Source organism: Heliconius melpomene, chromosome 9 (assembly GCF_056956725.1).
Source record: "Heliconius melpomene rosina isolate 202511_hmr_F chromosome 9, ASM5695672v1, whole genome shotgun sequence".
Taxonomy (NCBI): Eukaryota; Metazoa; Arthropoda; class Insecta; order Lepidoptera; family Nymphalidae; genus Heliconius; species Heliconius melpomene.
In genome coordinates, this window is record NC_140397.1 from 5257879 (window position 1) to 5285373 (window position 27495).

The following is a 27495-nucleotide window of genomic DNA, read 5'->3' on the forward strand; positions in this document are numbered from 1 at the left end:
TAATTTACTTTTAAACATGCTAATAGTACTAAATAGGTTTATTTAAAAGTATTCTGTTTAAAGTTTGGTCAGAAAAAGAACTAAAAAGAAGTTAATATTGTAACTGCCAGTGCCGTACCGTAGTTGAAGAACTAGAGTTTTATAAAATACAGTACGTTTTTAAATATATTTTATTTATATATGCATCTGTAATTAACTTTTTTAAAATTTTTAGTCTGTGTGTTTGTAGCGAATAAATACTCACTGTATATAATTATAAAATTCAAAAATCAAAACAAATATCTATGAAAATTGTACTGCATTTATTTTATGATATATAGAACTACTTAATTAAAACTTACATATATTGTTGCTTTCCTAAAATAACTGCTTAGGCAAGTTATTTATTTCATATATTCAGTAAATCGGCAATTAAAATGTCGGACTGGGAAGAAGATCCGCAAGATACTACTCCTATTGCAGTAGCACCACCACCAATATACAATGCTAGAGTGTTTAATTCTTCATTTGGTCGTGGTCGAGGCAGAGGTAGAGGTTTCAGAGGACAAAGTACCGAATCAAATTGGAGGACACGTGGTGGTGAATCTAGAGAAACCCGAGATGATCGCCGCAATTTTCGTCAAAATGATGGAAATAAAAAGATTATTAGAATTCCATCTAATAAAGTTGGGCGTGTTATTGGAAAGGGTGGCACGAAAATACGTGAACTTGAGTACGAATCTGAGGCTAAAATAAAAATTGGTGATTCTAATGGAAATGATACTGACGTAACTCTTATAGGGAGTGATGCTGCTATTGCTAAGGTAACGAGTATGATATATGATCTCACTGAAGAAAGTAAGCCAGTGGCTCCAATTGAAAATCTCAACAATAGTAATGCAAGTGGGACCTCTAATGAATTTATGAAAGTGTCTGAAGATGGAGCAGAAGTCATTGATTGGAATAAACTTAACAACTTTTACGACAATTGTCAGCAAGAAAGATTTAGCAACTTACCACCTATTCTTAAAGATTTTTACAAAGAAGATCCTGTTGTAAGTAAGATGAGTCCAGCAGATGTGACTCGTTGGAGATTAGCTAATAATAATATACAAGTAAAAAGAACATTCGATGATAAACCTGATTCGCGGCCTGTGCCCAATCCAGTATTGACATTTGAACAAGCATTCAAAGATTATCCTGAAATATTAGAGGAAATTCGGAAACAAGGCTTTGAACGACCATCCCCTATCCAAAGTCAAGCTTGGCCTATTTTGCTTCGTGGTGAAGATCTCATTGGTATTGCCCAAACGGGCACAGGGAAAACTTTAGCATTTCTATTGCCAGCATTAATTCATATTGAAGGACAGGTTATTCCAAGAGAGCAGAGGGCAGGTCCAACAGTGCTTATATTGGCACCAACAAGAGAACTTGCACTTCAAATAGAAAGAGAGGTATCAAAATATCACTACAAGGGAATAAAATCAGTTTGTATATATGGAGGAGGTAATAGAAAGGAACAAATCAAAGTTGTTACTGAGGGTGTTGATATTGTGATAGCAACACCTGGCAGGTTAAATGATCTTGTTCTGGCGAGGTATCTAAATGTCATCAATTTTTCCTACATTGTTCTGGATGAAGCTGATAGAATGTTGGATATGGGGTTCGAACCACAAATTAGGAAGTCTCTTTTTGATGTAAGACCAGACCGTCAAACTGTGATGACATCAGCTACATGGCCCTCAGGTGTTCGCCGTCTTGCAGAAACTTATATGAAAGATCCAGTCCAAGTTAATGTGGGCTCCTTGGATCTTGCCGCTGTTCACACAGTTACACAGAAAATTATGTTCCTAGAGGAAGACGATAAGGAGCCTGCACTCTTTGAGTTTATCCAAAATATGGATGAGAATGACAAGATTATCATATTTTGTGGTAAAAAGGCTACAGCCTCACATATTACTTCAGAATTGTGTTTAAAAGGAATAATGTGTCAATCTCTTCATGGGGATAGGGAGCAAAGTGACCGTGAAGCAGCTTTAGAGGAGATGGTGGATGGCACAGTCAATATTTTGGTAGCAACTGATGTTGCCTCAAGAGGAATAGATATAAAAGATTTAACGCATGTTGTCAATTTAGATTTCCCCCGCCACATCGAAGAGTATGTTCATAGAGTAGGAAGGACTGGGAGAGCTGGTAAAACTGGCATAGCTTTGTCTTTCGTGTCCAGAAGTGATTGGGCACATGCTCAAGAATTAATAAAAATACTGGAAGAAGCTAACCAAGAAGTACCTGATGAGCTAGTATTAATGGCTGAAAGGTTTGAGGCTATGAAAATCCGTAGAGAGAGAAATTGCGGAGATAGGCGGGGACGGGGCAGGCGTGATCGCTATTAATAAATGTTCCTATTAATCACACTGTATATATAATATACATTATTCTTATTGAAAAAGAATATGTTCTTGATATAATAAAATTAAAAATACAGTGTGTAATCTGTGAAATTAGAATATGATTTAATTTTTTTTATTTGTACTTGATATCTTATGGCCCTATTTTATTATGCAACTATGCTCAAAATAAAAAACCTTCAGGGGCAGATGCATGTTATAAAATATATTTATTAAGTGTTTATCATTCCTTAGATATAAGAACTATTAGTGACACCTACACTGTGATTTCATCATAACTTATTGTATCGTACTTTTATACAAGAAATGGAAATATTTTTTTTCTATTTAGAATCTCTAGTTATGATAGTATTTAACTACTTATGTGTACTTGCTTTAAGCAAACTTAGTTTACTAAATGTTTAGTTAATAAGTACAGTTGTGGTTGAATTAAAACCACATACTGACATATTTGTTTTCTTTTTTTTCAATAAAAGTCATCATTCTTCATTTTAGTTTATTATTTCACATTAATAAAATTGAAACAGTTTTTCAAAGATATCTTTATAGAGTAAACATTATATTTTTTAAAATACAACATCAAGCTTCGCCCAAAACAATACATATAGCATTAGCTTAGAGTGGATATTCACATATTACTTACAATAAACAATGGACACGCTTAATACTACGACTGAGTGCTTTGCAAATTATATTACACATTGAGATTATGAACGATATACAAAAAAAATAAGGCGTCTGTCAGTGTTACAAATTTTACAATCACTCGAAAATTTTAATATACTTACTGTATATTGGGTCGGACCGAAACAATAGAAAAAAACATATGGAAATAAATAACATCGGTATAATTACTAAAAGACTATACAAAGTGAACGGACAACACGAATTTTGAGTGTATTTATACAATTTCTAATCGTTTCATCTCTTTGAGCAGTTCGACGCCCATTTTGGCGGGAGAGCGAGTGACAATGACGTTTGCTTTTTCTAAAGCTTTGATTTTGTCCATGGCACCGCCTTTCCCGCCAGAGATGATGGCGCCGGCGTGGCCCATCCGCCGACCTGGCGGGGCGGTCAGGCCCGCGATGAATGACACCACGGGCTTCGCTTTTTGACCCTGGATTATATAAAATATATTAGAACATTTTAATGTACATTTTTAAAGTGTTATTCTACAATGAGGACAATAACATATGTTTGGAAACCTTATAAAAAATTCGACGTAACAGGACCTAAGTATGCATGCGCTTTTTTTTAAAACGGTTTCTTAGATGAACAAGTACGAGAGCATTAAATATAATATAATATTAGAATATTAATCTCCGATATTTTCCTTCAAACTTCAACTTAGTTGACGTTTAAACATTATAAACAAGTTAATAAGTTGTCAGTAACAAACGACTTCGATTCAGCTTACACTTTATGCTTATTAAATGCATATTAAATTCACGTCTTATTCCACATTCATATGTATATGGCAAAGGTAAGCGAAAATACCTAACGACATAAATCACAAATTGCGTATGAATATCCAAATATATTTAAATTTTTTTAGCTTTAAGCTGTATACCGCATGTAGCAGGATAGACAGAGGAAGCCAATTGTTAAGATACTCCAATTCCGAAGCACCGCCACCGTTCCCCAAGAACTAAACACTGCGCTATAAGTACGTCGACACCAGAGCGAAGAAATGAATTAAATATTTTACTTCCTCAAGTCGTCGAGAATCGAACTAGTAATCTGCCGCATTTACAGTAACGCTGGTGCCCCAGCGCCACGACTGCATTTACCTGGCTCATTAGATATATGAATAGTCAAATCCACGTGATATATTTTCGTTAATTAAACGAAAGCGAAAACTGTTTCATAACTAATGACTCACATATGTATGTAGTTACGTATTTACGTATTTTTGTTTAATCTAATGATTACATCTGCATGGCGTGGTCTATCAAACGTTGCGATATGATATTATATCATTATATATCTCTTGCGGACTGATAAATTTGTTTACTTAAAAAACATTTTAAACATTACAAGAAATTTGCAAATGTAGATTTTTTAAAGCATTTTTTTCTTAAATATATTATTGTGTTTGTGTGTGATTGTAGGAAACAATTTACGATATCTATTTTATTATATTAATTATAAATAAAAAATTTAGTTTTGTTTGTTACACTTTCATGCCAAAATTACTTAACTGATTATCGTGAAACTTTGTACATATATTCTAAGAAGTTATTAGAAAGAATATAGAATTTTTTTATTATAAAAAATAATGGCTTTGGCCATAATATAAAAATAAATTTAAGCGAGAAAAGCCGCGTTTGAGTCTCTAGTATTTTTATATTTATTTCACAACTCAAAGCACATCATTGAGTTCAAAAAAATACAAAAAACTTACAGTATTCATCTGAGTTAAGTAATCAGAGGCAAGCTCCTCAGCATTTCCTCCAATTTCACCGATTAAGATGATGCCTTTCGTGTTGTTATCTTTGAGGAACACTTCGAGACAGTCGATGAAGTCCGTACCGTTGAAGGGATCACCTCCGATGCCCACACAGAGCGTTTGACCCAAGCCCGCCTGGATAGTTAAAAATATATTATTTTAAATCTTGCTAATATTATAAATGTAGTTTGGGATGTTTGTTCCACTTTCACGCAAAACCTGCTGAACTGATTTAACATCAGAATAACACATCTATATTTACATATAATAATATTTTTGTAAAGTTTTTATATCATTTGGCTATGATATAATAATAAGTTTAAGCGGGCATAACCACGTTAAGGTTGAAATATATTATACATCTCTTTATAATGAATACTTAGCTTATTGGCTACACAGAAATCACAAAAAAAGTATATACATTTTTAAGATTAATTTTTTATTAACATATAATTATATTTATTACGCATAGTACAATAGTTAATGATCAATAAAGGAATGTCTCTTTCAAAAGAATTACGAATCAGAAAGGTCCATTGACTATCAGTTATTGATAAAGTTTTTATGTTATTTAACAAGAGTTGTCATTATCTGTATGCTTACAAATGAACTAGAATTAAATACATATTAAAAAAAACTTTCTACAAGGATAATTGAATGTATATACTGTATATAATAATACAAGTTATTTCCGTCAGTTACCAAGCTAACAAAAAGGAAGCATTTCATTACTTTAATCTTTACTCATGTCGTTATGTCGGTATTTGTTATAAACGTACAGACAAGGTTGACTGGTTCCAGGCGGTTATCAATCGGAAATGAATAAAGAATTGACTTATAACTGCTAACTCGCTAACAAAACTAGTTGGATACATAATTATTATAGTTAAAATTAACGTATTTAATTTTACTAGGCATTTATTGACCTAAACATACAATTTTATTGATCATATATAAAATCATAAGCTTGCCAATAACACGTATTTTTGCCAAAAACTGTGCTACATAAAAAACTAAAATTCTGCATGTAGTTTTTCAAGCAATGATTTATCAAATTCATAAGATAACAAGATTTGATGCTTCCCTACACAGTTATCAGCCATAACTTTAAATATTATTTTTTTTAAAGATTAAATTAATTTCCATACTCACTTCAGTAGTCTGATGGCAGGCCTCATAAGTCAATGTGCCTGAACGAGACACTACACCGATACAACCTTGTTTGTGAACTGCGGCTGGCATAATACCAATTTTGCATTTTCCTGGAGCAATGATACCAGGACAATTGGGTCCTACAAGACGGGACTTGTTTTGACGCAAGAGCGCATGTTTTACGCGCACCATGTCCTGAAAGTTTTTGTAAAAAAATTATATAACTGAAGTGAATGTGACTTTGTGAAGATTGCGAGTTGAGAAAAATTAGATAATCATTATTTTCATTTGCTCACTCTGGTAACAAGACAAAGCACAGCATTAAGTTGCACCACCCAACAAGAAATGTGTTGATAATTAGGTGGAAAGTTAGGAATGGAGTGTCTTGGCACTAGAGCTCCCTATTTCTACCCTAGTATATGCAGGATACAGCAATAAAAAAAATAATTAAAAAGCAATAAAAAAAGAAATTTAAATATACTTTTTTAACTTTCGTTTTTAATAAATGTACAAATTCGGTCATTTATCAACTTAATATTTATCTTTCATTGATTGAATAATGGAACAGATATAAACAGTGCGCAAGTAGATAATCAATGTAAACAATTGATCCAATTGCAATACAGCAAATATATGTAATGAATACTTCAAAGATCTTTGTATATATCAAGGTTTAATTTACATAGAAATGTCAATGAAATATGCATTTAATTATGAACTTGACTGAAACCAATCATTCAAATAAATATTCTGATAGTTATAGTTCTGTCACTTACACTATGTTAATGGCTGACTGGAAGACAATGGTTGTGGATTAAATTCCTATTCTTGATATTGAGCTATTTTATTTCCTACCTTTGGTACACAGAGCATGAGGTTGAGTTACACCATTCAATACACAACAATTTTAACACTATGTTACTCTGGCTACCCTGCTACAAGCAGGTTACAGGACAAAGCTATAAAAAAATTAACTACATACATGTTGAGGAACACCCTCAGTAATGCAAACAATGAGTGGTATTTCAGCTTCAATAGCTTCTAAGATGGCTGCCGCAGCTCCAGGTGGAGGTACATAGATGACTGATGCCTCAGCACCTGTTTTCTCTTTAGCTTCCCTTACGGTGCCAAATACTGGCTTGCCAAGATGTTCTGTACCAGCCTTCTTTGGTGAGACACCTCCGACAATCTTTGTGCCATAATCGAGAGCTTGCTGGCTATGGAATGTGCCCTGTTTGCCAGTGAACCCCTGTACAATGACTTTAGTTTCACTCGTTAGTACCAAGTTTTTTCGTGTCTCAGCATATGGTGTGCTGCTGGAATATCTTAAGTTGCCAAGCTTTAAGCCATCTACAGATAAAAGTAAAAAATTATAAAAAATAAATACATTACATTAAATTATTTACAGAATTCAAAGGTATTTAATATTTTTTTTATGTATTTAGCATGATAATTATTAAAATTTGGCACAATAACTCATAATTGTTAATTTATGTAACACTTAATACATTCTATTTTTTATTTCAACAGTTACTGTTAGTTATTTATGAAAAGATACTACTTATCTTTTTAACCAAAGCATAAATTAGATAGATCTGTTTGCCAGCTGTCATTGTTCAAAGGTCAATAAAATATTGATCCAGAATTTGTCTCAAGGAATAAGTAATAAATGAGACAATACATAAATATATCAATGTAGGGGTATTAATCTAAAGCCTTTATATAAAAGTATACATAAGAGAATCTAAATAAGTATATTTATAGACGAAGGTTAAACCTAATTAAAATGACATTGTCAATAGTATAGTACATGAAATAAATTATTAAAATATTATATCAAGTTACGTTAAAGTATAAATTTTAGTTATTTCAGCACAAGACGGTTAATACTTACATTTCAAAGGAGAAAAGAAAAATTTTACAAGGTTACTATCAGTGTCACGGTTACACAAAAAAAAAATATCGAAACGTTTCGACAAATATGGTAGATATTATAAATGAGTTTAATAATATTATGAGATTTTAAAACAAAAAACAAGATAAATATTCACATATACCTTTGCAACGAGACAAAATCCGCACCGGCAAAGCCATTGTATAACAGGTTAAGGGAGTTTTCTATTAAAATTTTTGTGACACTGACAAACCACCAGCCATTACGTAATTTCACAACTGACAACATACGTCAATTTAAATGACAAGTCGACAGTTGTAGCCAATATTATAAAATCAATTATTGGCACGCTCGAAACGCCATATACCGAGAAATCAATCAAAATCAATTATTTTATTACATTTTAGTTTTTCATTAGGTGTTATATTTTGGCATTTTTTAAATTATTATAGTATAATACTGTGTGTAATGATAAAATTTGTAAATTAAATTTTATTAACTAAAATTATCATGCATTTAATTAATCTAAATCTCTATCATGTATTATATAAATACCGTACACATTTGCTTAATTGCAACATTTTATATATTTAATTTCCAACCTTACCGCTTTTTTTAAGTGTTTTAATTCAAGTGCGTTATTCTTGTAAATAAAAATTAAAAAATCATTTATTTATTTATTTGACGTTAAATTATGAACGTAATTATTTACGGTACGCTACATGACGTTCTCAAGTCACGTCTGTCAAATGTTTCTGACTTTCTGTTATCACTTATCTGTGACTAATACTAGCGTTTTGTGTTTTATTTACTTCGATAACAATTAATAAAAGACCGCCACGTATGAAGATAATATAGATTGTACAACCATAGTTACTTTTATTCTTTGCCACGGAGGTCTATATTACGAATAAGAAAAAATATAAGAAAATATGTGCGGATCTGATAAGAAATTGGGTGAAATACGTGCCCTTATCCTAGTCGGCGGATATGGGACTCGTCTTCGCCCTTTGACTTTGAGTAGACCTAAGCCGTTAGTTGAATTTGCTAACAAACCAATTTTAATGCATCAAATTGAGGCATTAGTTGACGCAGGAGTAACACAGGTAAAAACAAAATCTATAAAATTACTTTGCTTTTGTTTATGATTTTATTGCTATACTTTTTGAAAATTTCAGCTTTCTAGTTGTCTACTAACAAAGTTTTTCTCTAGGTTATTTTAGCTGTGTCATATAGGGCTGAAGACATGGAGAAAGAATTAACTGAACAAGTTTCCAAATTAGGTGTATCTTTAACATTTTCACATGAGACTGAACCACTTGGTACTGCTGGGCCTCTAGCTTTAGCTAGGGAATTACTTAGTGCAAGCCCTGAACCCTTTTTTGTTCTGAATTCTGATGTTATATGTGACTTCCCATTTAAAGAGCTGGCTAAATATCACAGAAGTCATGGCAAGGTACTGTTTTATAATATATATCTATTATTAACTATTAGATTAATTAACCAGAATAGGAATATACTCCTTTTGACAAACTTCCTTGACAAAGTCTAATCACATTTTTCAGAATCACAAATAAGAAAGAGCAGAATGCAAGATATGATGATAAGAATAAAAACATTTTTACTCTCTTTAATATTCATATTTGTCTTAATTTTTAGGAAGGTACAATTGTAGTAACAAAAGTAGAAGAGCCCTCAAAGTATGGTGTTGTAGTATACAAAGGTAATGGGGAAATTGAAAGCTTTGTGGAAAAACCACAGGAATTTATATCTAACAAAATAAATGCAGGTATATGTTTCTTTGTCATATGGACCGTTTATTTTGAAAGTGGTGTAAGTCCATTTTTGAGAAAAATGAGTTATCACGTAATTCATGCTTAATTTAATGTAATTTTTTAATATATAACTCAGTCAGTGTTTAGTTTCTCAAAAAAAACCCATGTTTTGAACAACTTAAAATCGGTCGGTAAATGAAATTGCATAATTATCGTCATACTAACCTTTAATTTTCTCAAAACAAAGAAAATGGACTTACACCACTCTCAAAATAAACAGTCCATATATTGTCAGTTTATTATTCAACTTATAAATGATAGCTTCATGTTACACAAATTTATATAGGCAAAGAGAACTTAGTGTTATAACACTTCATTCCTCACTTTCCGTCCAATTTTGGTTATATTGGATTTTGGTATTTGGTTATTGTGCATGTTATGTGTTAAGTGGCCTAACTCAGTACTGAAATTTGTTTAAAGTATAAAAATGTAAATACCTGAGAGAAAAACATATTTATCAAGTTGGAAATGAAACCACAACCAGTACACCAAACCAAATGCTTTATTGTTGCACCACAATAGCCTAAAGTTTTGTATATAAACATCATAAAATAAAATCTTTTATTTCAGGTATGTACATACTCAATCCATCTGTTCTTGACAGAATTGAGTTACGTCCCACTTCAATAGAAAAAGAAGTATTTCCTTTTATGGCAAAAGATGGTGAATTATATGCCATGGAATTGCAAGGCTTCTGGATGGATGTTGGGCAGCCTAAAGACTTTCTAACTGGTATGATTTTGTGGGCATATTATATATAGATATTATTTATCAAATATTTAGGAAACAAATGAGTTTTTGTCCATAGCACAATTGTAACCTCTATTTTAAAAAATAATTATTAAAATTACAGGAATGTGTTTATATTTAACTAGTCTACGTCAAAAGAATTCAAATATGCTACATGAAGGAACAGGGGTGGTTGGTAATGTACTGATCGACCCTACTGCCAAGGTTGGCAATGGCTGTAGAATAGGGCCCAATGTGACTATAGGACCCAATGTTGTTATTGAAGATGGTAAGTGAAAATTATTTATTTTTTCTAAATCCTTTTTCTTTACGGAAATACCAGTATTAATATTATAATTTTTTTTTATACCTTACGGAAACGGAATAAAATGAGTAGAAATATAATCTGAATCTATAATAATAATAAAATCTGAAGTGTTCTATTTGTCTTGTAAACATAACCACACTTTACATACTATTAGTTAATAATATTTTTTGCTGTTTTATAATTTATGTATATGAGTATATTGATTGTTCTGACTCATTTCCTTTAGCCTTAATATTAGGTTCCCATGTTTCCTCGCTATGAACGGGATACAGTGTGAAGCTTAAACAAACCATAGTAAATCAAGTAATACAAATATTTATTTTTATCAGCAAAACTACACAAAAATTAAGATAGGGAAATGATTTTTATTACTTTCAAAGTTTTTTATTCATGAATGACATATATCTGAAATCACACTTGTATTGTAAATCAACATTGTGTATTATTGATATGTATATTAAGAATACTTAATGGACAAAATTGATTTATCATAGAAATGTTTAATATACTTTGATAAAACATAAATATGTTATGTTTAATACTATTCAACCTAAATTCAAGGGTGGGTTCGAATCCCATTAGAGTTTTGAATGGATTTTTATATGTCGTGAGTCATGAACAAAAAAATATACACTGGTGTCCTTTGAAGATTTCTCAAAACAAATTTCTTTGCGACATAGCCCACTTATTTATATAAATCTTTTAGTTATATAAAGCACGACATTTAGTTTTTCTACCCATATCGTAACGTATGTACAATACTGTCAACGAGACGCTTTGAAGTTGGGATTTTTTATTTTTTTAATTAAAAGTAATAAAAAGTTTAAAAACAATTCTGCGACACCCATCTGCAGCTAACTTCAGTGCGGCCACGAGGCCACGACTCGTCGATTGTACTGTATGTGAAGAATTTATCGATCTGTTCAACGTCATGCGGACATAAATATGTATAATAAATATTATCTGTACAATCTTGGTTATTAACAATTATGTGTATTAATGAACTCTTTGTGACATGGAATAAGATTATTTTTATAACTGGCAATAACCTCAACTCTATTAAACGCTATAGTACTTCTAAATAATGGTTTCAGTAATAACTGTAAATTACATTAATTAATTAATTTATTTTAACAATCTTTCAATTATTCAGGTGCGTGTATAAAACGCAGTACAATACTACGTGGAGCGATAGTGAGACAACACGCGTGGCTCGACGGTTGCATAGTTGGGTGGAAATCAGTCGTCGGTCGGTGGGTCAGGATGGAAAATACCACAGTGTTAGGGGAAGACGTTATAGTAAAAGACGAGCTTTACGTTAATGGTGGTCAAGTGCTACCACATAAATCTATAGCGTTGTCAGTGCCAGAACCACAGATTATAATGTAGAGAAATTGAGGTCTATAATTTTTTTCTATTACTTTATTATCTATCTATAAATGTTTTTTTTTTAAATATATTTTAAATTGTAAATAATATAATTATATTACACTTTATCCAGTGCAATAGTTAAAATGAACTGAACTTATTACTTGGGACTGCTTATACTTACTACTTACTTGCTACTACTTATACTTGACTTGCCTTGAAACTATTATTCTAATGAATATTTTTATTGTCCTTAAACATTTATGAACTAAGCTATGTATCTCTTAAAACTTCTTTTAATTTTCTACATTTCTTGTCATCACCTTATTTAAGATGCATTTGAAATAAAGACTTATAGTTATATGAAATTAACGAGTAGATTTGAGTAATTGGTATAGCACAAATTATTTATCACTCTATATGTTTTTTATCTGCTAGTAAAACAATTTGTATAACAAAATTTACTAAATTAATACCAATAAATCAGTTTGTATTATGAGGTGGATAACCACTTGATAAAATGAACTTATTAATATATTAAGACAACTAAAAACTTAATTATATTAGTTAAACAATGAGTCCAACTATAAAAAGATTGATGAGATAATTTTTCTACCCTTTTTACAGAATTAATCTTTTATAACCGTGACAATTTAGATAATGTGCATATTATAACTTTTGGTGGTGTAGGGAATTGACCTACATATTACAAAAGTGGTTGTTTAACAACAAAAAAATTGAAATTTAACATAAATATAATATATATATACATATTTGAGGCCTTCGTGGCGCAGCAGCACAAGGATGTGACTGTAACGCGACGGTTGTGGGTTCAATCCCCACTCGAGGAAGTGAAATTGTTATTTACGTTTGTATTTCCATTTCTTCTCTCTGGTGTCGAGGCAAATCGCGGCGTTGAGTTCTACCCCTCAACACGCAATGCCTCCAGAATTCTTCAGAAGTCTTAACACTAGATTCCCTCTGCCTACCCTGCTGTGTGCAGGATACAGCGTAAAGTTGATTTAAAACTTAACATTTTTATTTAAATAGTTTTTTGTTGAAATGATGTTTGCTTTTTATTTGACTGTTCCGCTTTATTGGATATAACCTTGAACATTGTAATATGTGGATTGACTCTCGTAACTACAAAACCAACAATTTTTATAACACAATATAATACAGTAGATACAATGAGATTGTGATATTGTAATAACTATTCCTAATTTCTATTAAATAAATCAGTTTAGTTTTAATTATTTATATATGGAAGTAATGTCATAAGTTTGGTTCTTCTTTAAATAAAAAAAAAACAAATTTATTTAATATTTTTGTCAATATATTTTTCGTTTTATTTTAAAAAATATTTATTATAAACTTTAATATGTTGTCAGTGACTTAAATTAAAATTTAATTTTATTCTTTGTAATTTAATTTACGTAATAATTCTATCACATTCCTTTATATTATACTACTTGTAACTTTAAGTTTTCCTAAACTTAAAATTTTTATTTTTGCCATTGTATTCATGTTTTACACATAGTAAAACAAATCCTTTAGTTATAAGCAGTGTAATAGTTGCATAATAAATAATATTTTCCATTCTGTAGTTAATTTTATTTTTCCTTCAAATAATTAAAGAAAAATAATTTTTAAAGTATTTACACATACATTGTGAATTAATATATGTCCAATTAAATATTTCTTTAGCTTGTTTTCTTTAAAATACAATGTATTCCAACTCTATTGACACAGATTGCTTAGACAGTCGTTTTTGTTAATTAAGTACATATATTCCGTATGTATAGTTCCGAAACACAGCCGCATTTTCTAGCTTCACGCTTTACGCCCGAATGTAGTAAGCAGGGCAAGCAAAAATAACCTGAGAACCTAATGCTTTGTTGCCGTTTAAACACGTCCGTTGCCCACTTGCCGCTGAATTCTGGGGGCATTGTGTGTTGAGTGGTGGAATTCAACTCCGCGCTTTACTTCGTTCCCAGAGCGACGAAATGAAAATATTTCATTTCAGCGAGTGGCAACCAATACCACAATTGTTGTGTTTACATACGATATTCACATTCACACGCTTGTTCCCCTGCGCCACGACGCCCTCATTTGTTAAGACAAAAAATGCTTACAAATAAAATAATTTCCTTATCTCCTCAAAATGCTAGTGGAATTCGGACCTACAACAATCGCATTTATTAAGACATTGATGTTCCTTATTTTCCACTGTGTTTTGAAGTCATTGCATGTTAAATGGTAGAATCTAACGTCCCACTGCCTCGACATCATAACGCAGAAATGTCATTCATTTTCACATTTTTATAATATAGAAAAGAACAACTTTTCTTGTACAATAATCATAGCAGTTCAACGACGATTTTAAAACGTCTTTTATTTTATTTTTACTGACTTAACGTTCATACACCACCAAAATTAATACAAACCAAAATGACTAGATATTATGATATAGAATACTTTGGTTGGATTGAATATTTGATTGGTTGGAGTCACCTCAGTTTACTGGTATACTTTTAAATTTTAAATATGATTATTTATATTTTCGGACTTACAATAAACATCAAGTTGAGCTTGACAAATGTCAAATTTTGATTGTCAAACTGTTTTGTATATTTGCGCCAAAAAGCAGCATTTTTGTAATTTTAATATTAATTATTTTAATTGATGTAGCCTATATTAAATTAAACAAACAATTTATAGTATTTCAGTTTAATAAATGTTCATTATATATTAATTTCATATATTTTTATTCACAAAATGTCTAAGCGCAATAGTGCAGCAGCTTCTAACACATTATTTAATTACTTTACTAAAACTCCTCCCAGTAATAAGAAAGCGAAACAAAACAAAGATGAAGATAATAATAAATTGAATACTTCTCTGGGCAACAATGATATCAAAACAGAGAGTGAGTGTTTCTTTTTTGTATAGTTATTTTAACAAGTGTAAATAAACTATTATTTTTTCCATTAATCCTGTTATTAGGCAAAAAAAGAGAAAGAACACCAACTCCTTCACCTAAAGTTGATAAAAGTGAAAATGATAGTGATGAGGAAGCCCCAATCACTATTAAAAAGAGAAAAAGAATTAGATTGAATCCTGTTGATTCTGACGATTCAGATGCTGAAAATAAAGGTAAGCAAATGTTAATACTACTTTGTTACATATATTTATTCATCAATGTAAGTTCCATGCACTAAACACCATTTTTAAAGATGCTGAAATTCTTGTCTTACTCTGAAGTCAAGGAAAATGATCACAGAATTTTAAAAAAGATTAAGAAAAAATAGTATGTAAAGTTAGTTTAGCTAATCAAATATGTTATAAGTAGATACACCAGTCTATCATTGTGTATCACATGTGACATTGTATTTGGGTGGTATGGGTTTCAAGAAAATGAGTGATGAAAGAATGAAAAAAAGTTATTAGTCAGTCGTAAGATACAATGAAATCTTGGGTGATCTTTGAGATCTGGAATGGTACAGATATTATGTAAAAAAATAAAATAATAAATAATTGCAGCAGATAACAAAATTGAAAATAAAAAAGTTTTGGAGAATAACAAAATCTCAATAGAAAAAAAATTACAAGAAAGCTTCACATATGAACCTGGAAAATCCCCTAATAGTAAGCCTAGGAAAAGTGTGCTACTGAATGAGTAAGTTAAAAATACTTTTTATATTAATAACTGGTGACGAAAACATGGCTTCACTCATTATACTTATTCTTATATCATATATGAAATATACAAAATGTTTATGTAAATAGCATATGTTATTCTCTATAAGCCATATTACTGTTCAGTTTCATCCAAATCTGCTTAGCAGTATTTGCATGAAACAAACATCTATCCTTGCAAACATTCACAAAATTACATTTACAAAATTGTAAAATAAAATTTTAATATCTAAGATGTATTTAATAAAAGATGGTTTGCCGTTGTGGCCCAGCAGCACAGTGTATGTCTAATAGTTATAAAACTATGAAGATGGTGTCTACAATTCCCAATATGGGGAATTAAATATTTTCAGATAGTAAAAAGTCAAAATGTTGGTGTATCTGCTAGTCTGCTGCATATTGAGTGAAAGTAAAAATCTTTAACTTCTTATTTTTCACATATTTAGATCCCAAATTAAATTAGAACAAGACGAATCACAACCTCTATCAAATGAAGGCAATTGGAACCACTGTAAGCTAGACTGGTTGAAACCTAATAAGGTAAAAGATGCAAAAGGGAGACAACCTGACCATCCTGATTACGACCCCAGTACTCTGTATGTACCACCTGATTTTATGAAGAAACAAACGCCGGTAATTACTTTTTATGCGAATTATTCTTACAGGAATTGCTAACAATACACTAAAAGCTGTTGAAAGAGTATTTCCACTATGTATGATTTTTAGGCTTCAACAGTTATCATAAGGTGAAGCCTTGGGGTGGAGTCCCACTATGTTCTAAATTATTTCTTTCTTATAATTGCATTAAAAAAAACTAACTTCTTCCTTATATCCTTGTGTAAGAGAGGTTTTTAAAAATATTTTATACCTTTGAAAGAATACTTTAGATATCTTATATAGACAAATTCTAATTATAATATTAATATTGAGTTTTTATTACTATTAGATGCTCTGTTCAAATTTTTCTTTTTTCATTGTATTTTTTTAGGTTGTTGTTGCAGAGCTTTAACTGGCTATGGTTGTGAGTGTGATTCTCAGTCTAGGAAATTTTCATTGTACAGTTGACATTATTTACAGCATTGTTCTATAGGACATTATTGATAAAGTAAAACTGTGCTGTCTTTTTTTATATTTATGTAATAAGTTAATTTAAACTAAATATTTATTACTACAGGGTCACAAACAATGGTGGGAAATTAAATCTCAACACTTCGATTGTGTGTTGTTCTTCAAAGTGGGCAAGTTTTATGAATTATATCACATGGATGCATCGGTTGGTGTCAATGAACTTGGATTTTCATATATGAAGGTAAAGCTTATATAATTTTTTATGTATAATATAATTATTTATGTATAACAAGCCTTGAGTTCATTACACTTGGTTCTCTATGACTATAGCTGTATGTGGGATACTGCATGATGCCGAAGATGATAATACAATAAAATGTTTTCTTTCAGGGCGATTTCGCACATTCAGGTTTTCCTGAAAGTGCATATTCTCGTATGGCGAGTACTTTAGTCTCAAAAGGCTTCAAAGTCGTAAGAGTCGAACAAACTGAAACACCGGATATGATGCAAGAGAGATGTAAAAAGAGTAAATGGTTTTGTTTTTTGTATTATATTATTGTTTAAGACCTTTGGGGCGTAGAGGCAAAGTGAGTGACTAATCTTGACGGTTGTGGCTTAGATTCCTGCTCGGGTGATTTATTCTCGTACAACAATGAAAATTTTAAAAATTATTACTTGTTATTTTTTACATTTTTAATGTGTTATTCCTCACTTTCAAATCTTTTTGAAAACATGTATAATAATTTTAATGTAGCCGGATTCAAATACAACTTGGAAACAGTCTCTTCACTTTGACCAGTTAAATTTTTATGTGTTCTAAAAATTAAATGTTGCCTACATTTGTAACCGCCAATAATTAAACAGATATAAATAGATAAAAAAAATAAACTTACCCTAGTAGAACCAACCTTACTGTAAGGTTGGTTCTAATCTAATCTCAAATTTAGGTACTATTTCAATAATGGTATAACTTTACAACAATGCTCTTAAAATATTACGGTCTATAAAATATAATGGTCGGTATAAAATATTAAGTTAGTTTTTTTTTAAAAAAAAACGCAAATTCAAATCTGCGCCATCTATATCTTACTTTAGGGTGGCCACAAGTCGTCGATTGCACTGTACTGTAATAGTGGCATCGAATATTATCTCTAAATTAATATTAACAAATATTTATAGATGGTCTCACTAGTAAATTCGACAAAGTGGTGAGACGCGAGGTGTGCCAAGTTAGTGTGAAAGGTGCTCGCACACTTGGCTTGCAGGACTTGGCACCTGTGCAGTCTGCTGCTGAGTTCATGATGGCTGTTGTCGAAGAGGTTGGTTATACTTTTATAAACTATGTTTCACGAGAAATATGCCGTTGTGGCGCAGTGACACAAGCGTGTGATTGTAAACGCCACAGTTGTGGGTTCGATTTATAGTTGAGGAAATGAAATATTTAATATTTACATTTTCTAGCTGTGGTAATAAGGTAAAGCATGCCGTTGTATTCCACCACTCAACCCGCAATGCTTCAGGAATTTGGTGTATAGTAAAGAACAGAGTGTCTTAACACTAGATTCCCTCAGCGTACCCTAATATATGTGGAATACAGCATGATTATTGCTATATCGAGTCCCTACTAAGAATTTTATATGTTTTCTTAAAATATTATTGAAAATAGTATTTTCCTTTTTTCAGGAACACAATGGCGACAGTACATATGGAATATGTTTTATTGACACCACAATAGGACAATTCCACATGGGGCAGTTTGTGGATGACCAGCACTCGTCCAGGCTACTTACTACGTTGGCTCATCATCCGCCAGCTTTGGTAATATATTATTGTCATATACAATAATTATTTATTCGACAATAGCAGATTGTCTTTGCGCAATAGTACAACATCTGATTTTAAACGACGGTAGTGGGTTCGATTTAAACTTGGAGAAATTATTTATTTATAACAAGCCAAAGCGCGACGTTGAATATCGCCACTACAAAGTAAAAAAAAAATTATAGTAAGAACATCCATATAAGAAAACTGAATGTTGACTTAATAATGATTTTAACACATGATTATTTGGCTTAATTGCCTATTTTTATTTAGTTATTGTTATGAAGTATACAGCTTAAAATAAATTCGCTATCACAGATAATATACGAAAAGAAAACGACAACAACAAAAACAACAAAGCTGATATCCACACACTGTCATACAGCAAGACTAGAAGCAATACAAATGTGGGCTCCGGACAAAACACTCAAGTTATTAGCAGAAAAATATTATAGGACGAATTTAGATGGGGAATGGCCTGAGGGACTTAAATGTTTTTTGCATGAAGGTATTTATTGCTTTTTGGGATTGGCACTTGTGACGTTTTATTCTGTGATTGAAAGAATTTATATAGGAAATGGTCTGATAGACTTAACTATTATTTATAAATTAACTAGATTTTTTTTTAAATTACCAGACACCAGTTCTAATATTTTATTCTTTGATTGAACAAATTTACATAGTACCAGCGGTACATTAATGTTTGTTGTTTCAAAGTATTATTTTTACTTTTTGAGATTAATTTGTAAGCATCATGATCGTTGGTTAGATCTCCAGTTTAGGCTTTGGATTGTTTTCGCTCTACAAATATTTGGCAGAACATGAAATACAGAGTGTCTGAACACTAAAAGCTATATGAATTTTTACGAAACCATATTATATTTAATTTTCCAAATACCGATCTCAATGAAGATTGCTTTTTTGTTTTAATTTCATATGATTTTTTTTAAATTCATTAATATATTTACGAATTCCAGGCGACGCCCTAGGCCTTACACCAGCTCAAAACAATCACTTAACAATAAAAGCATTAGGAGGTTGTATAGCTTATTTAACTAAATGCCTCTTGGATATACAAATACTTGGCATGTCCCAGTTCATTGAATACACACCCGCTGATGTACTAAATAGCACCTTATTGCCTGAAGATAATGTTGAAAATGTGTGGAAAGGTGGTAATACAATGGTGTTAGACGCCATAACGCTAAGGAATCTCAGGATAGTACAAGATGAAGGGTGTTTGTATGATAAATTGAATTTCTGCTCAACTCCAATGGGGAAACGGTTAGTGTTTCTAATAAGTTTTTTATATTTTAAATACACATGTCAATCTATGCTATATTTATAATGGTTGTGGGTTCGATCCCCACGCGAGGAACTGAAATATTTATTTAAATTAATATTTTAATTTTTTCGCCCTGATGTCGAGGCAAAGAGCGGCGTTGAGTTCCGCCACTCAACACGCAATTCCTCCAGAATTCGGTGAAAAGTGGGGAACGGAGTGTCTTAACACTAGGTTCCTTCTGTCTGGTCCTGGTTCCTTCTATTTGGTCAAAATTTTAAAAAGTTTTTTGAGGACATGACGTAGTGGGATTGTGTCTTACTGTTAATGCGATAATTGTGAGTTCGATTCTCACTTGGAGAAATTAATTTTATTTTCATTTCCCTACTGCGTTCCGTCTCGAATTCGGGTAGAAAGTGTCTTGTTGCCTGGTTCTCTTTGCCCTAATTATCTATAATTTCTAATATATAGATTATTATACCAATGGGTATGTTCGCCAAGTTGTGATTTAACAGTCATTAAAGAAAGGCAAGAAGCTGTCAAAACATTGTTTGAAAACCAAGAGCTATGTCTAGATATGAAGAATTTGTTGACTACACTACCTGATCTAGAGCGACTTTTGGCCAAGTAAGTGTGTCATTGTAATAAAAATACGATTAAGATTTTTTCGAAGGAACTTATTCTTATAACAAAAACTTGTGTGTTTTTAAGTTTTTTTATCATTTAATTAAAATTCACTAATGTATTGCGAAAATCCTAAAATGGATATAAATCAATTCGTTTTATCAATAATTTTTATTTTATCGTGTGTTTATTTCAGAATACACGCTCTCGGCAATTCAAAGAAGGCCAAGGACCATCCCGATTCTCGCGCCATATTTTATGAGGAGAAAACCTATTCGAAACGAAAAGTATTAGATTTTATATCGGTTCTGAACGGTTTTACTGCTGTTCTTAAATTATCTGAATTATTTTCAGATGTCGATTCCGATTTGTTAAAGAGTATAACGCAGTTTAGTCCGGCGGGCAAGTTTCCAGATTATAGGGAAACTTTGAAATTTTTTAAGGTATATTTTTTGTATGAATTGTTAATTTATCACTCTTTAAGGGCATTAAGGCGTAGTTTGAAAGGGTGTGTTTGTCTGCTTCTAAACGCGACGATTGTGTGTTCGATTCCAACACGATTTTTTCTTTTATTTTTTTATATCCTCCATTTGTTTTCAACAGGATAAAACGCGAAGTTAATTTACATCTCGAAAATTGGGCGGTGCATGAGGAACAGAATGTCTCAACACTAAATTAATTCTGCCTACCTTCCTCTAGGGCGTATACAGCATGAAGTTAAAAATGAAAAAGATTAGTTAATTTTTTTAAATTTGTAATCTAACTCCTTTGCCTCAGGAAGCATTTAATCAACAAGAAGCAGAGAAAGAGGGTCGTATCCTCCCCGGAGCCGGTGTGGACCAGGAATACGACGGTATATTAGAGGAAATAAAACATATTGAACAAGAGCTTAAAGATTATCTAACGCAACAAGAAAAGTATTTTAAATGCAGGGTAATTCGAGTTTTTTTTTGTATATGAGTAGTTAAAATTTGTATAATATGTATAGCGATATTTTAATATACTGTTGGTATTAATTAGATTAAATTAATTTACTCGCTCTGATAACGAAAGAAAGCGCGGCGTTGAGTAACGCCACTCAACATGCAATGTCTCGAATATAAAGTGGAGCATGGGATAAAAAAAACTAATTATAAAGATAACATATATTTCTTAGCTAACATATGTGGGGTCAGACAAGAAAAGGTACCAAATAGAAGTACCTCAGAGTGCTGCAAATAAAGCCGGACCGGAATACAATTTGGAAGGAACCAGGAAGGGGTTTAAGAGGTTTTCTACTACTGAGACTAAGGTATGTTATTTATTATATATTTTCTTATAGTATTAAACTAGCTACCCACTGACGGCGTTTTAACTGCACCATTATTTATTTTTGAATGTAAGTTGCTGTCGTGTTTTAATAATATCATTTTAAAGTAAAATCATTTAATACAAAAAATTTAGCCAATTCTATAGAATAGTCATTTTATTTTGTTGAACAAAATACTTATACTTGAGGCCAAGCGTGGCGCAGAGGCACATGCATATGACGGTAAACGCAACTGGTTGTAGTTTCGAATCCACTCGAGAAAACGGAATATTTAATATTTTCATTTCTTCGCTCTGGTGTCCAAGCAAAGCGCGGGGTTGAGTTCCGCCACTCAACACATGTGCGGGATACACATGTGCGGGATACATGTGCTTGAAAGAAATTCTTCACATATATTCAATCAGTACAGATTATACATAAAATAATCATCACCAGGATTTACTCGGACGTATGATCGCGACGGAGGAACAGAAAAGCAACGTGCTAAAAGACCTAAGTCGTCGAATCTTCGAGAAGTTCTCTACAAATTACAACCAATGGGAAACAGCGGTTAAATGTATAGCTGTTTTGGATATTTTACTCTCATTTGCGGAATTTGCAAGACAACAGAGTGGGGAGGTCTGCCTGCCTGAAATTACTATGCCTAAGGGACCAGAGGTATATAATGTTATTTTTTTAGTAATGATTTTATCTATAACATCAATTCTTTAATCAAACTCTTTAATCGTTCGTTTGCCAAATAAAATATGGTGGTGTAATAATTATTGTACTAAATACTTTAACTACTCTTTAACGGGGTTTTTTGGTATTACAAATCACTATTTGCCTTTTCTTTAAGATTTTTATGTCCAATTTATCATCGATTTTTTATGTTCTATCATCCTGTGTTTAAAAAATTAAAGTTGTATTATGTTAAAATTAATATATATAAAAACTTGAATTAAAAACAAATAAAACTACTGAAATTTAAAAAAAACTTTTAGGTTTGCTCAAGCATGTAAAAAGTAATCAATTTAATACCAAAATTAAATAACTTACAGGATATCTACATAGAAATAACAGAAGGCCGTCATCCCTGTATCCCCATACAAGAGGACTTCATACCTAACGGCGTTAGTCTCCGGAAGGCTCGCCTCTTACTACTAACTGGACCCAACATGGGCGGCAAGAGCACTCTCATGCGACAAGTTGGATTGTTGACTGTGCTTGCTCATTTGGTGAGAAATTATCTTTTTGTATATGAACTCATGGAGAAATATATGTTAGTTATCAAGAAATGTATATGTTTTGATGGGAATGGAATATCTTAACACTAGGTTTCCTTTGCCTCCTTTGCTATGTTGGAATACGTGACGCTAACGTGACTAACAACGTGAAGCTAAAAATATTGAAAACATATATGTAGGCTTTGAACAAATAACCTCCATAGAAAATGAATTTATATCTTGACGATTCATACCTCTGAGAGGCTTACTTATTAGCTTTCATAGATATAGGAGAAAGCGTATACTCATGCATGAATTGACTGTAGGCGTGGGGTACACGCATTTGACTATTAACGCGACAGGTTGAGCGGTCGAGTCCCTTTTGAGAAAATTAAATATTTAATAATTTTATTTCCTCGTTCTGGTGACGAGTTCACTCAACACGCAATACCTTCAGAATTTGGCGGAACGAAGTGTCTTAACACTCGGTTCCCTCTGCCCACCTTGCTGTGTGCAGGATACAAGAGAGTAGTAATAAGTTAATAAATATTTATTTCAGGGTAGCTACGTCCCAGCAGAACAGTGTCGTCTAACGGCCGTGGACCGCATTTTCACTCGCCTCGGCGCCCGCGACGACATCTTAGCGGGACAGTCCACTTTCTTAGTGGAGATGTTGGAGACGGCCGCCATCTTGAAACACGCTACCGTGCACTCGCTCGTTTTGTTGGATGAATTAGGTGGGTAAATCGATAAGTTTTTTTAAAACATTACTATTAATATCTTTATCTATTTAAATATATATATATATTCAATATTTAAATTTTTAACTGACTTCAAAAAGCTGAACGTTATTGATTCGGCTGTACGTATTTTTTTGTATTCACTGATTACTTTATTTTTTTGTATTTGAAGCCTGCAGTTAATATTGCTTATAAATAACTTTATTTGAAGTCCGCCATTGGACTTACAAATTTATTAAAGAAATTTCCATATTTTCTTCTTTCGTTCAGGTGAATTAGTTCTGTTAGTGGTATATATTTTTTAATCAACATATTTAATCTAGAAACCTATATACATAATTGTTTAATAACTTTTATATTGATTATTTATAACTGTCTCCCAGGTCGCGGCACGTCCACGTACGATGGCACGTCGCTGGCGGCGGGTGTGGTGCGCGCACTGTGCGAACTGCGCGCGCGCACGCTGTTCTCCACCCACTACCACGCGCTTGTGCACCACTTTGGGGACGATACGCGTGTTGTTCTTGGACATATGGTATGTATAGAATGAAATGTCGAAACATTTAAATTGTTGGCCTTTTTATCATTAATTGAGTGAAAAAATGGAAATATTAATAAACAATAATTCATTTCCCCGAGTGGTGATTGAACCCATATCTATCGCATTTACAGTCGTACACTTATGCCATTGCGCTACGATGGTCTTCATTAAGTATTAATCAAGACAGTCATTAGTGCGATTCTCACTAGAGGGAATAAAGTATTGTCGTTTCGTCGCAATAGTAATATAACAAAGCGCATCATACAGTTCTGCCAGTCAACATCTCCAAAAATGAAATATAGTAAATATATATAAATATAGTAAAACAATTAATTTCCAACAGGCATGTATGGTAGAAACAGAAGAAACACAAGACGACACAGAGGAAATAAAAGAAGAAACCATAACGTTCCTATACAAGTTAACCTCAGGCGCGTGTCCCAAGTCCTATGGGTTTAACGCCGCAAAATTGGCGGGGATACCTCGTGACGTTACAAAGCGGGCCCAAATTATAGCCAGGACTATAGAACGGGACGCTGCAATGTTGCGTACTTGTAAGGATATGTTTAATAAGAAATTGGGTAATGCGTCCGATTTGAGAGCCATGTTGTCTAATTTGATAATTTGATTTTTTTGCAAATAAGTACTTACATATTCATATAAAATATGTTACATATATTATGTTATGTAATTTTAACATTAAATTTAGTGCTTCTATATTTTATAAGCTTCTATATTTTAGAATCTCTTAATGTGTATGAAAGATACATGTATGCCCTAGGATGAGATTTTGAAAACAAAAAATCTTTTGTTAAGTTGCCATATTCATTTGATATTTAGATGAATAGTGATAGATATGTTATAAAAATAATTTTCAGCTTATGTGTAAAATCGTAAGTAAGGACATATTATGAGAAATCCATTGAAATTCAGCTACACGCACAGACGTTCATTAACGTTTATCTTAAATAGTACAAACTGACAATACGTTCCCATTTAATGTCAGTTAAATATTTTTAAAAAAATTTAGATGAGAAAATTTAACTAAGTTGGTAAAAACACTTGAGCTAGAATAAACCTATGGTATTATTATTTTAAATGTTTTGTATTTGCCGCTGTGATTATTAATAAGTGTTACCAGTTAATTGTGAGGCTGTTGTGGCGCATCGGTATAAGGGTGTGACTGTAACGCGACAGTTGTGGGTTCAATCCCCACTCAAAGAATGTTATATTTCCATTTCTTCGCTCTGGTGTCGAGGCAAAGCGCGGCGACTGACTGACGAGTTCTGCCACTCAACACTCAATGCCTCCAGAATTCGGCAGAAAGTGGGGAACAGAGTGTCTTAACACTGGGTTCCCTCTGCTTACTCTGCTGAGTGCGCGATATAGCGTGAAGCTGATTTAATTATGATTTTTTACCAGTTATTTGTTACACGTATTCCAAAATAATACCATTCTGTTCCCATCGAATTCCTGTGATTAATATTAATTAGTTATGTTGTAATCTGATTTTTGAACAATAAATTTCTTTTTTATTACGTTTTTTTATACATCTTTCTTTTTCCTGATTAATAATACATAAAAAAATATTTCAGTAATTTTTAAATAAAAAATTATAACATTTAATCTCCATTTATTATATCTAAATCACAAAAATGTTTTATAGGCTTATAAATAAAATACTTTTAAATGCATTCACATTGTTATCAAAATTCGTCATATAAAAATAAAAAATTAAATCAAAAATGAAACTTCGCCTAATTACACATAATAAGTCTCATTCATGAAGATTGGTTATAAATTTTGTTCAAAGTAACGACAGTAAAATCAATATTATCAGTAAAAATAATAACAAAAGTAGAAAGAACAAGGATTTATAATATATAAAACTTAAATTCTAAAATACTTATTAATAATTGATTTATTAAAATTTATATGAAATTACTTAGTTTGTAACAAGGTTTTGACTAGGCTTAATATTACACTGTTTTTGTATAACTAAGAATTTCGAACAAATTCCTTTTGCACTTAATTACTTACTGATTGTGATTTATTTCACATTATTGCCTCGAAAGTGGCGAAACATTAATATATAATACATTGCGGAATGTACAGAAGCGGGTCAGTGTTGCCAGTTAACTATAACCTAAATTCCGTTCATTTGTCACAGATTATATAAATTTGAGACTAAAATTAAATGTCATTCAAAATAAGCAACTAATTTTATAATTATGTATATAATTGGATACATGTCTATTTGTCTTTATATAAAAATATTATGAGAAAAAGGTGTATTGTTTAAATATACGAGTGATATTATTGAAGTATACTTATAAACAAAATGAAAATTTTAATAATAAATTACAGCTATTTGCTTATATTTAATAAAAAAGATTTAATTAAATTATGTAGGTACTTGTATAAAAAAAATAAGGCACGGAATAACCACTGAATTAAGTAATAGAAAACATATGGTCTTTATTAAAATTATAATCAGATAACTTTTCTATTTTTTTTATGACTTTGAAGTTGTAAATTACGTTATAATTTTTTAAATTTCAGTTTACATACACAGCAAGCATACGAAAAGCGCACACTAAGTAGATTTTGTCTTTCTTTTACAAATTAATGTATACAAGTCACATTTATTAAATTTAACAGTACATTTGTACTTATATTTTCAATTGAAAGAGTAATATTATAATTTATCTGTTATTACTACTCTGCGTTTAGTGGTCAATAAATTAAAAGTCGTCTAACGACGATTCTAGACATGTAATCATATGTAAACTTATACATACACAATATATATAGTTATTAAGTTTAGTTTAAAACTATTTACATTAAAATCTTGCAACATCGCGCCAGTCTTAGCGTCAAAAATTAACTTATTATTTACATCGCAGTAAATTCATACTTGTAAGTATACCATACGTTTATTCCAATCCACCAATTAGAATTTATTCATACAATTAAAAAGCACTAATATTAAAATCACTGCTCTAAAAATTGGTTTAATATTGAAAAATTTGCTAATTTTTTTTTTATTATTTTCCTATACAAG

The 27495-nt window shown here is 31.6% G+C and overlaps 4 protein-coding genes across 5 annotated transcripts; 3 read left to right on the forward strand and 1 right to left on the reverse strand.

Moving 5' to 3' along the window:
* Positions 1 to 202: 202 nt before the first annotated feature.
* On the forward strand, positions 203 to 2876 carry LOC146536336 (putative ATP-dependent RNA helicase DDX43). The gene has a single exon (XM_085189837.1). The coding sequence runs from the start codon at positions 417 to 419 to the stop codon at positions 2370 to 2372; it is 1956 nt and encodes a 651-aa protein (XP_085045963.1). The 5' UTR covers positions 203 to 416; the 3' UTR covers positions 2373 to 2876.
* Positions 2870 to 8203, reverse strand: Scsalpha1 (Succinyl-coenzyme A synthetase alpha subunit 1). The gene is made up of 5 exons (XM_085189838.1): positions 8046 to 8203; positions 6971 to 7338; positions 5989 to 6183; positions 4792 to 4971; positions 2870 to 3504 (listed from the first exon to the last, which is right to left on the reverse strand). The coding sequence occupies exons 1-5, from the start codon at positions 8080 to 8082 to the stop codon at positions 3289 to 3291; spliced, it is 996 nt and encodes a 331-aa protein (XP_085045964.1). The 5' UTR covers positions 8083 to 8203; the 3' UTR covers positions 2870 to 3288.
* A 476-nt stretch (positions 8204 to 8679) lies between these two features.
* On the forward strand, positions 8680 to 13744 carry Gmppb (GDP-mannose pyrophosphorylase B). Its single transcript, XM_085190554.1, has 6 exons — positions 8680 to 8988; positions 9096 to 9338; positions 9542 to 9671; positions 10288 to 10449; positions 10571 to 10735; positions 11928 to 13744. The coding sequence occupies exons 1-6, from the start codon at positions 8815 to 8817 to the stop codon at positions 12161 to 12163; spliced, it is 1110 nt and encodes a 369-aa protein (XP_085046680.1). The 5' UTR covers positions 8680 to 8814; the 3' UTR covers positions 12164 to 13744.
* A 1005-nt stretch (positions 13745 to 14749) lies between these two features.
* Positions 14750 to 25969, forward strand: Msh6 (DNA mismatch repair protein Msh6). 2 transcript variants are annotated; one of them, XM_085190549.1, is made up of 19 exons: positions 14750 to 15071; positions 15149 to 15298; positions 15689 to 15821; positions 16288 to 16474; positions 17016 to 17150; positions 17300 to 17435; positions 18089 to 18228; positions 18593 to 18727; positions 19049 to 19238; positions 19708 to 20014; positions 20484 to 20639; positions 20833 to 21079; positions 21414 to 21569; positions 21793 to 21927; positions 22381 to 22602; positions 22986 to 23162; positions 23710 to 23887; positions 24274 to 24425; positions 24775 to 25969. In XM_085190549.1, exons 1-19 carry the CDS (start codon positions 14921 to 14923, stop codon positions 25057 to 25059), a joined length of 3372 nt encoding a protein of 1123 aa, XP_085046675.1. In that variant the 5' UTR covers positions 14750 to 14920; the 3' UTR covers positions 25060 to 25969. The 2 variants fall into 2 exon arrangements, with proteins under 2 accessions (XP_085046675.1, XP_085046674.1); XM_085190548.1 differs by having other exon boundaries at positions 14770 to 15071; positions 15686 to 15821.
* Positions 25970 to 27495: the final 1526 nt, after the last annotated feature.

Bases quoted from the DNA above. Each gene is read 5' to 3' on its own strand.
- LOC146536336 (XM_085189837.1), top strand. From the start codon at position 417: ATGTCGGACTGGGAAGAAGATCCGCAAGATACTACTCCTATTGCAGTA.
- Scsalpha1 (XM_085189838.1), bottom strand. From the start codon at position 8,082: ATGGCTTTGCCGGTGCGGATTTTGTCTCGTTGCAAAG. The intron at 7,339-8,045 runs GTATATGTGAAT...TTTTATCTGTAG, and splicing joins GATTTTGTCTCGTTGCAAAG to ATGGCTTAAAGCTTGGCAAC. The intron at 3,505-4,791 runs GTAAGTTTTTTG...TATATAATCCAG, and splicing joins ACTTAACTCAGATGAATACT to GGTCAAAAAGCGAAGCCCGT.
- Gmppb (XM_085190554.1), top strand. From the start codon at position 8,815: ATGTGCGGATCTGATAAGAAATTGGGTGAAATACGTGCCCTTATCCTA. The intron at 9,672-10,287 runs GTATATGTTTCT...CTTTTATTTCAG, and splicing joins ATCTAACAAAATAAATGCAG to GTATGTACATACTCAATCCA. The intron at 10,450-10,570 runs GTATGATTTTGT...TTAAAATTACAG, and splicing joins GCCTAAAGACTTTCTAACTG to GAATGTGTTTATATTTAACT.
- Msh6 (XM_085190548.1), top strand. From the start codon at position 14,921: ATGTCTAAGCGCAATAGTGCAGCAGCTTCTAACACATTATTTAATTAC. The intron at 18,229-18,592 runs GTTGGTTATACT...TCCTTTTTTCAG, and splicing joins TGATGGCTGTTGTCGAAGAG to GAACACAATGGCGACAGTAC. The intron at 23,163-23,709 runs GTGAGAAATTAT...TATTTATTTCAG, and splicing joins TGACTGTGCTTGCTCATTTG to GGTAGCTACGTCCCAGCAGA.